Genomic DNA, 10,887 nt, shown 5'->3' with positions numbered 1-10,887 from the left:
CTGCCACTGCTCCGGGTGACGCAAGCAGGGGGCTGATGGAAACAGAAAGCGCATGTACCCAGATGGATGTTTCCCAGCGGTAAGGAAGGGGGCCCAGAGAAGCCGAGCTGCCTCATGACTATCTGGGAGAGATGCTTGTAGAGTTAGAGCATAGATGCTACGCTATGTTAACAGATCTGGAAGAGTTCCTGGCTTCCCCAAATGATGCATCGCTAATAGTCTTTTTGTGCCTCAGAAAAATTTTGGTGGTTTATTACAGTAACACATACTTGGAGTCAGAATGTTGTTGGGGGTGGTTATGATATGTGCAATATTTTTAATAGGGTGTTTGCTTAATTTTTATAATCCTGGTGGTGGTGGGGGTGTCTGGTTGAATGTCAGTGCTAATTTTATAGCTCTTGAAATATGAGATGACATAAACTTAGAGCAGAAGAGCCGCTGGGGGAGACAGAGTTACACAGGAAAGAAAAAGAGTGAGAGAAGATCTAACAAAGTGGGGCACGGACCCTGAGAAGATGTTGTCAAGCACACATTCTTTGAGGGACAATTTTGTGTGTGTTGGGCTTTGTGTTGTTTATCCTAAGTGCCTTTTTTATAGCTTGGAAAAAATCAGTACAGTTTGATATATTTGAACGGATAACTTTGTAAATTCTAGTTTTTCAGAATGAAGTACTATATAAAATTTAACTTGAAGCTTTTATATCTTGTCAAAGTGATATTATAACATAGATATGTTATATATGTACATATAACATATACATGTAAGTCTGCTAAATTAACCTTTGTTAAGTGGAGCACACAGGGTGTTGGATGGTGAACCAACAACAGAGTCCAACAGACCACAAGAGAACTTGAAATAGAGAGGTTTATTATTCACAGGTCCTGGGGGGAGTACATGGCACACCAGGAGGGGCCACACAGGAATGTCAGGCAGAGTACAGACAGAGAGAAAGAGACAGGATCTGGGGCACATGCCGTTAGTAGCGTGCCTGGGGGCAGAGCCTTGGAGTACCTGGGCTATGGCCAGATCGGTCAGTTCCAGCCAAAAGAAAGAGGTTTTGGTAAGTCCCCTGTCCTGGGGAGGGTGGGTCTTCTCTAAGGGGTGCATAAGGCATACAAAAGCACTGGGAGGCGGGAGACTGTTGATCACAAGGGCTGTTGGGGAAGTCATATCAGGGGGTTACATTTGCTTGTGACTCTGGGCTGCTATTCGGGACATGCACCTGTAGGAGGGGCTAGTGTCAAGCTATGGTCCCTGCAGGCTGTTTGCCAAACAAAATGGATGCTGAGATAACAACACCATCAAGTAGCTTAGCTAAATTCTTGACAAAAGAACCTATAACAATATATATATATAACGTATAAATACTACATTCCTTTTTCGTAATCATAGCGACTACTGGGATTTGAGGAGGCTTACTAGAAAACTGCAGGATGATGTAAACACTGAAATGAATCTTGTCCAGGAAGATGTGGCAGGTTACCAATACAAGTTCAGTGGTGCTTACAGAAAAGGGCATTTACTCTGTACTCTTAAGACTTATCTTTATTATGAAAGTGTTTTCAAAGTAAAATGATCCTCATAATAATGACTGCTTCCAGAGATCAAGAATGAATAATTATATTTTCATATAAAAATCAGCAAAATACAGTAACAATACATAAAATAATTCTAAGTGGCTAACAGTACATCATTCCATTTCTGACAGAGATGCTCAAGCACTGAATTGTCTTAACAAGTAAGGTTTCGTCACCTATCCTATTTCTCACTGCAAGTTGAAAAAAAATCAAATCCCCAAACTAACCACCTCCCTTTTGCATGACACCAAATGGCTATGGAGGTAACTGATCATGTGGGCAAAAAGGAGATGAAAATCATGAGCTTAGAGGCTATGAAACTTTGGGAAATCAAACTTGGAGGCTATTTTCCATATTTAAATAAATGAAGTGCGAAGTTAAAGTTCCAGAATCACCATATAACTGTTCTATTACAGAGTGAATTTCTATTTGGCAACTAATCTTTAAAAACCCCTATTTTTTTAAGGGCAGATTTACAATCAGTTTAAAAAAACTGTTGTAGATCCAAAAGAAAAAAAAAATTGTCTCTATAAAACCTAATTTTCACTTAAAATAGAAATCACACCAACAGCTGTTATTCCTTGGTTTCCAGGCCATGCAATACATACCAAAATAAGAAGCCAAGCTCTCATTGACTTGTGTTGAGGAAAACAGGCTCATATGGGAACAATATATATATATATTTTAATGGAATCAGAGAAGGAAGTGTGATACACAACTGATCCAGTGGTTATTGGGAAATTGATAGCAGATAAGAGACAATATTTTGATTCATTTTATTATGAGTTCCAGATTTAAAAGAAAGTGAGTGAAAGGTAAACAAGCTAGATCTTAGGCTAACAGTCCCTTCCCACTCCTTCCTGGGCACTCCTGAGATGTCTAGTCTTGTGGAGACATCATATTATGTGTCATCTGCTCGCAGAGACTTGTGTGTCTTTGATTGGATGGGGAGCTTAGCTCATGGACATTTGGTCATGTGTTCCATTCAAAGGCTTCAGGTTGAACTCACATTGAAAAGACTAAGGTGGGTGATTACAGATCTTACTAATAGCTACTTATAATGTTTTATGTTCTTTAATACAATTTTCTCCACAAAACACAGCATCAGGTATGCTTCCAGTGAGCATATGTGAGGCATTTCGACAGCACAGAGTGGACAAGTGGACATCTACTTGTCCAGTACCTCCTTAATATCTACTGATCGCCCCCTAGGGGACGGGAGGAGACCATGCATGCAAATGCAAACCACAGGGCCTGTTTCCAGCCTATTGAAAGGGAAGAATTAAACGTGGCCACAGTGAACCAGTGTTAATCACTATCTGGTAATTTGAAAATGGTACAATTTCATTTTACCAAGAGAAATTTAAACCTACTATGGGGACAACAATAACATCACTTAAAAAAATATCTTGCTGCACTTTGCATGAATTGTTTGTGATTGACAGTACTCCTTTCATGGACAGGACACTGGTGCAGACTTTGATCTGATTTGATTTTTTCTTATTTGAACACTAGAAACATTTCAGGGCTACTAATGTTTATCTACAAAGCAGGAATCAGCCAAAGACAAAGAGGGGGAAAAAAGTAAGCTAATTAGAATCTTAAGACCTCAAATAGCATGTGAAATGTAAACATTTAATCTCTTACTTCTTAAGAATTTCTTGAAACCTCTTTGGACACAATGACATCATAGGACATATTAATAAAGAGAATTACTTAATACCTTTGTAACTATTCTGTATAATTTTCATACTTCAAATTAAGAAAAAATGCTCAAATATTCAGGCAACTTTGGCATTAACATCTCCAAGTAAGGGACAAAAATAACTACCAATGCAAAAATCATGAACAGCTCATGGGTGTCCCTAAAGTTCTCTTGGAAGAGCTCTTTTTTAAAAACTCAGGTGTGCTGAAATGAAATATGGTTTACTTCAGCCCAAATAACAATGAGGTTGAAATATACAGTGTGGAAAATTCAGACCCTTCCTACCAAGGTGCAAGTGTGCAGTTTGTTCAAATTCAAACTCTGTCAAATACTCAGAATGAAAGTTTGGCAACAAAATCGGACATTTTCAGGTTTACCTGTTATTTTGACTACAGGTGACCTAATTTTATCCCACTAAAGAGTTATTTCTCTCACCCAATTGCTTGTTTACTTTAGAGAGCCTACGTTCCTTCCTAGTTCATCTTTGTCAGATGCCTGTTTCATTATCTGATGGTATCTCAGGACACCATCTGTCCAGCAGCTGAGCTGGATCTGAATGTTAATAAAATCCTTGGTGAAGCAGAAATCTTGTGCATTTTCCTCAACACTTACTTTAATAATCCAAAATATGGATAGCTGCTCCCCTACTCTCAACATTTGTAACACTTAATTTGGAAATGGGGACTACTTAGATGCTGACCTTTAGGGCCTTCATGATCTGAACTCTGAGGCAAAGAGGCTGAAAGGAGTCTTCCCTTCTCAGCTGTGGAGGTGGTGTGAAAAGGCAGTACAAAGGGAGGTGGAAAGTTTCTATTGCACATGGTAGATGGTTTTCATGAAGAGAATATGGATAAGGATGAGTCAGTGATGTTTTGGTTTTATCATGTTTTTTTGAGAAACCTACATGTACATACACAGATCACACATGTTTATATCATTTATTGACCCAAGGCCAAATTCTACTTGAATTTCTACATTTCTCTCCCTCTAATTGGTCTAGAAAAGCTATAGAATTGGAGAATAAAATATTACTTTTTCTAGATTCCTTCCTACATACCCCTTCGTACCTTGGGAAGATTTGAATATGACCAGGACAGGCTACATCAATTAATGGGAAACAACATTCCTACTAACCTACAGCTGACATTACAATACACACTTCCAAAGCTATGGCCTGGCACAGGTAGAAGATACGAGATCTCACAGATTTTCTCTCTCAGGCTTATCAGGCCACCATGGGACACCGGTAGACAGAGATACATTATTCTTTATCTCAAAAGACCTAAAAACACCATTTTGATGAATCAAAAAGAACTCTTTCCCTTAAAATGTAAAATGAAACACAAATGTATTGATACATAGAAGACTGCGTTGTTACTGTCAGTGGTCAGGGAGGCTGTGAGAATTCCCAATTCTCCTTCTAAGTGACTTTTGGGAAGAACAAAAGGCAGATGTTCAGATGTCTTTGCTAAGGACAGGCAATTTTCTTCATGTCACGCAAGTCTTCTAAACCTTTAATTTACAAGCAGATCTTCTGAAGTTATTCTTCTATGCTAAAGAGTGTCAAATGGCCCAAACGGAAGCACACTGTGGCTTTCTGGTTTATTTCACCCATCAGAGGCCTTGCTGTGATACTGAAGCAAGGCACGAGGCTTTCTTCTGTTCCATATTTTAGCTGAGAAGACATTTTCACCTTATCAAAAATTTTCAGCTATAACATGCTTGCTGCTTTACTTTTTATATATCTGCATTTTAGCAGATGTTTAGATGACTTGAAAAGTACTTTTCATATTTAATGATTGGTCTTACAACTTGACCATCCATAAATTACTCTCCTAGACATACCCCTGTTCTGTGAAATAAAAAGGTTTTCCAAGAAGAGTTAATTATACCATTTCGTCAACAAAAAAGCAGACATATTTCTAAGGCCCTTCAATCATTACTACGGACCGTACAAAAAACACATTATTTTATAAATAGGTGGGAAGAGATTTAACATTTACCGTGTGAGGTTTTGTTTGGGAGCATTCTTTTAAGTATTAACAATCATGGTGCACATTGTGGGCACCAAGTTTCATTTCAATTAAAAAAAAAAAACTGAACTGAATGTGAGTGGCTTTGGGCAGGACATGCACTTTTTAGTACTTTGCTGTCCCTTTCACTAGTTGTGACCTGCACACTGATATCACTCTGTGGTTTTGGACTCTTTGTTTCAGGAGACAGTCTTCCTGATTTATGAAATAAGTATTTATAATAACTTTTTATTCCCTTTTACTAAAAGCTGGAAGAAAAGAGATAAAATCTTTGGTTTATGCGTATGGTTTTCTTATCTATACGTAAATAACACTGCCCTGTAGGAGACGATGGACACTTATTTTTTCAGTAGTCTTTCTCGTTTACTGAGCAGAATTTTTGTTGCCTTTTTTTTTTTTTTTCCTGGAAATAGCTCCATTTGAACAAAAATTCCTGGAAAACGAACAAGTCCTTCAAAGAAGCAGACAAAAGGACCTACAGTGTAACACTGCTCAGTTTCTAGTAACAGGAAATTCTGTTATGTTAGGGTTATGTTTAAGGAGAAAAGACAAAGGGTAAAATGGTCTTATTCTCACTGGCTTTATTTTGCCCAGAGAAAAAAAACAACAACAACAAACAAGATCAAATACTAGATAGGGTGCTTTCTTGAAAGCTGGTTGCAGTAATGTGCTTTGCACTAGAGGTGACTTTTGGCAACTCTTTGAAGTCCCCTTTCTCTGTCCCCAAATATATGTAGCTTCTTTTTTTCATAACAGAGTGGAAGACTGCACTAATTAAAGGGGTAGTGGTAAAACCTGGTTGAAATCTGCTGCTCTCTTTGTATTATTCTCAGGTCATGGGACAAATTCCCAGTTGGAAGACTGATTTCTGTGTTTGTGACCATGAACTTAAGTCTTCCTTCAGAGCTGGAGCACTGACCCCATAATGGAGAACAAGGAAAAAAGTCTCCGTAACCTAAAAAGTTAATCCCCATCCAGCTACCATTCTCACTGAAGAAACTTTGGCTGTGTGCACAAGAAATGAAGTCTATTCCAAAACAATTTAATACATACAAAACAATTTTAAGTCCTCCAATAACCACACTCTATTTGGAACAGCTAATTGACCATGAAGGGCTTCCCTCGTAGCTTAGTTGGTAAAGACGCTACCTGCAGTGCAGGAGACCCGGGTTCGACTGCAACCCACTCCAGTGTTCTTGCCTGGAGAATCCCATGGACAGGGGAGTCTGACAGGCTACAGTCCACGGGGTCGCAAGAGTCGGGCACGACTTCACGACTAAACCACCACCACCAACTGACCATGAAAAATAACAAGTACAAAACTGAGCTCATCCTGTTTCAACTTTACACTGGGAGAAAGGTCACTTGAGACTGAATAGGCCATTTCAGAATGGGCATTGTGACACAAAGAGAGCAAACCTATTTGGAGCTGCACGAGAATCTTGCACTGAGTTTTGCTTGCTCTAAGTGACCAATTAAGCTGATGCTCCTAGTGGACTAGGCCACAGCAAGAAAGGGGTAGAAGCAAATGGAGCATCTCCCTCACTGTCATGAACCCAGGGAGTAAAAAGAGTGAGGAAACCCTCTTTTGTCCACAGATTTACAAACAAATACAAAAAGAAAATAAATAATATTCTAAGACAGTACAAATGCAAATACCGTTCCCTTGTGTCAATTACATAAAGCATGCCTACATATATAGAATGGTAATTCTTCTTCATTCACAGACAGGACATATGGCAGTGCACTATTCAAAATGCTTTGATAATCCTAATTTTTGTTTCTGGTGCTGAGAGATTATGAAAGGAACTGCATTTGCAATTTATTAAATACTTCCAGGAATGAACAGTTCACTTTGTTTGGGACTTGTAGTTTTGAGTAATTAATCATCCATGGCACAAGCGCCAGTGAGGAGATACCCGTTGGTACCACTGGTCCCATTGGTGGTGGTCGCAGTATGGGAGTTTTTTCCTGGAGGTTCCGAGTCCTCCTCATCTGAGCTAGATTCAATATCACTTCGATCATCCTTGGACACCTGCGGAACACAAGAAGGTGAGTGCAATCGGCTCTGAAGAAATCATAGAGGTATAGCATGCTCAGAAGTACATGCGGTCATACATAAAGGAAAACATCTAAGTATTTAAAAAGTCAGACATGATAGGAACATTGCCAGAGTAATACATTCCTTTTCATTGGAGACAGAACAAAGTCAGTGATCAAGGAACATAGGTGGACTTAGGCATCACAGGGGGTTAGCCTTGCTGATTTCCTTAAGTTACCTTCGGATATTTAGAATATACTAGACCATGAACCCCACTCTTACTGGCATACCATACTACTAGAATGGCACTATAGGAATTTGGTACAAATGAAACTATTTATTCTTTGATGATCACATTCTCTTTGAGAATCCTTTAGAGTCAGCTCTCAATTACACTAATGGAGATATTTATTAGCTCTGATCATTAAAACATCATTCTTATTTGGCTTTTTAATGTATTATTGTATGATTTAATTTGTCTTTCTGTCTGCTAGAATTAAGTAGGAATTTTGTTTTATATACAACATAACAACTAATGGCAGCAGGAGGCATTTGGGGTACTTGCTGGGTAAGGAATTGTTTAAAATATTTCCCAAGAAAAATCTAGTGACTGGATCATCATGAATTGACTCCCATCATCATGAATTGACTCCCATCATTCCAAAGTTCTTCCATCCTCCATTCAGACTCATCCAATCATGAGGATGACCTGGCGTCAGGATATAAGTCTACACATTTCCATAAAGAATGAAAAAAAACCATATGGTCTCATAAGGAGGTAACATAGGAAGAAATTAAGGAAATACTCTACTGCTTTTAAATTAAAATCGTTTGTACCTCCTACTTTATGCCTACAAACATAGTGAACATTTATCCCAACAGGCCTTAACACCGCTGAGTAACTGAGTGGCAACAGGGACCTGGTGGCTTGTTTGGCTTCAAAGAATGTTTCCCAATCTAGTCCCTTTTGATTCTCTAAGAGCTGGGCTGAAAAGCTGGCAGAGTCTCCTGGGAAGCATTTCAGAATGAACTGAGGGATTTCCTACCTCTCATTCTCTCTGTGTCACTGCTACCCTCCAACTGGAGAACGCTGGAACCCACTGCACTCCCAACCTGAGAAGCCCCCATTCCTGCAGGACAATTATCACCTCCATCAGGTGGGGTGGGTTTGGGAGAAGGTGAGAACTGAGCACTGCTGCCCCAGCCTAAGCAGAGATGACTGAGTAAATATGTAAAAATGGATCTCACTCTAATGGCCCTTGAGATGAGACTTAGCTCACAAGGACCATCTCCAAGAAGATTTAGATACTGAAACACCGAAAGGCCTGGATTATAAGGATACTTTAACTTAAAAATAAAAGATGGGTTACAAAGACAGCATTAGAATAAAAGCTCCACTACATTTAGCAATCCATTAGTCGTAAATTAAGCTGCTAATGGGAAAGAAAACTCCAGTTTCAAAGAGTGATTAATTTACATTTGCATGCTTAGTAAGATTATTTTTAATTGCATTTGGAAAAAAATTTATACTTAAGTTACCTTCAAAGAAAGGAACAGTTTAGAGTATCTTAAAATAACGCACAGGAATATAAAGCCCATGACTCGTGGCCAAAAGTTTGAAGCCAGAGATTTGGAATAAAATTGATTGCCTCCTTGAAAAGTTGAAGGAGTAAGCTGGAGAGAAGACAATATACCTGGTAGAAATAGCAGTGCAATAAGGCCACAAATTATCTAATCTATGGCCCCCTTGCATTTTCAGTTACCATTATCATATTGACAGTATTGTGCAATTTGTATGCAAATGAGGACAGGAGAGGCTTTTTGTTGTTTTTGTTAGTAGAAATACATGCTCATTTTAGAGTAGGAGGTCATAGAGAAAGAGATAAACTTTTGCTTCTAAACAATTCATTGCTCTAATTATTTTCGATTTACATAGGAGATGATGCCAAGTATAGGCTTCATACTACGTGGCTCGATGCCCCGAGCCCCCGTGGCAGGTGCTTACAGAGGACAAAGTGGTCAGGTGCTGTCCTGCAGCCCAGGACAGTCTTGGCAAAGAGCTGATGCTCAGACCTCCCTGCTGGACCATGCTGATCCTCTCCTCAGCTTAGTTCTGCTTCTCCTACTTCACTTTGGTCTATTTCTGTTTTTCAACCAATGTTGAGCACCAGTGAAAGAAATCCACTTCTTTCTCTATTAGATCATGCAAATTTTAGCAGAATGCAGGCTCACACAAAAGGGCACTAACTGAGCTGTCCCTAGCATCCCTCACAGCTGGTGGGAGCCACACCTTGGTTAGAGCCTCGAGGCAGTGTCAACAGATTAGACAGAACAATATGCATGGAGGCAAAAGCACCAGAGTGTTGCTCCAAAGGCTAACGTGGAGGCCAGGATGGAGAGAGAGAGGGGTGAGAAACTTACATGTAAAGGGTTCCACTTCCCAGACTTCCAGGTGGGCAGAAGGAAGAGAACAAACAATGAAAGTAAGAAAATGTTGCAGAGAATGTTCCAGAAAAGTCACTGCTCTACACAGAGGGGTTGAGGCCCAGGATGCTTTATTATGAGCCCCATTTTTAACCAAAGAGATTTAACTAAATATTTACTGGCAAGTTATAAATGGTCAGAATGCATCAAGTAACACTTCTGATAAAAGAGTTATTAAATTTCTGTTTAATATAAGTATCATCAGAGAAGGACCAAAGGAGATAGAGAAAGGGAGAACAGGAACACAGTCAATAATGTATTTCCATGAATCTAAAATTATGAATGCAGATCGTTCAGCAAAGCAATGCAGATCACTCAGCAAAGCAATACTACATGTAAAAAAATCACTAAGAGAAAATGAAAACTTGTATTATGTTTCCAAGAGGTTATGCTAAACTTTGAAGGAGAAAAAGCAGTTTTGATGAAATTCTAAATAATAAATAATGTTCTTGGTGATTCAGAAGAACCCCAAACCATAATTTTCTGTGACACATTAGAAAGGGTGAGTGTTATCTTACCTTGCCTTTTGAAATAGCTTTGCAAGCTATTTTTACGATCAAGTAAGACCAGAAGCAGTTCAAGCCTTGTATTACCAACAGCAGTAGGTTAAAAACCCACCAGGAAGGGTAAGGTCCAACAATCTCCCAACTTTCAAATAATGTGGTATTTAACACCCTAAGGAAAAGGAGAAAGTAATCATTGAACACAACTTTTCACTGCCTTCAAAGGAACTCTAGCTACTGCAAAGAAGCATGAAGCCACTGATACCCACTGACTGCTCCCTTGCAAGGATGGTCTGGAAGCTAAGTACTTCACCTAAGAGTCATCACCTGGATGATTCCACCAGTGGCATCACATTCCTTAGGATTCTAGCTTGAATAGTGTACTTAGGTTCCCCTTCACTTTTGTTGTCATTTCTTCCATTAATTTTCATCACAGGTTTTGATTGATTCTATTTCTCATTACTTGTTAAAAGGCCTGTACTGTCCTTGTTGCTTTGCGTCTTTAAGTAAGTGTGAGGAACATCATTTAGTAACATTACATTG

The 10,887-nt window shown here is 39.1% G+C and overlaps 1 protein-coding gene across 3 annotated transcripts in view; it reads right to left on the bottom strand.

Moving 5' to 3' along the window:
• CERS6 (ceramide synthase 6) overlaps window positions 1,532–10,887 on the bottom strand; it is a 348,839-nt gene continuing 339,483 nt past the window's right edge. The window contains exons 9-11 of one of the 3 annotated variants that reach the window (XM_018064064.1): window positions 10,360–10,516; window positions 9,779–9,802; window positions 1,532–7,351 (exon numbers count right to left, since the gene is read on the bottom strand). In XM_018064064.1, coding sequence (XP_017919553.1) covers window positions 7,199–7,351; window positions 9,779–9,802; window positions 10,360–10,516 — 334 coding nt within the window. In that variant the 3' untranslated portion in view covers window positions 1,532–7,198. The remainder of the gene's footprint in view (window positions 7,352–9,778; window positions 9,803–10,359; window positions 10,517–10,887) is intronic. The other 2 variants (XM_005676017.3, XM_018064070.1) reach the window with 2 other exon arrangements.

The sequence above is a fragment of the Capra hircus genome, chromosome 2 (assembly GCF_001704415.2).
Source record: "Capra hircus breed San Clemente chromosome 2, ASM170441v1, whole genome shotgun sequence".
Lineage (NCBI taxonomy): Eukaryota > Metazoa > Chordata > Mammalia > Artiodactyla > Bovidae > Capra > Capra hircus.
This window is presented reverse-complemented; position numbering and strand designations above follow the sequence as displayed.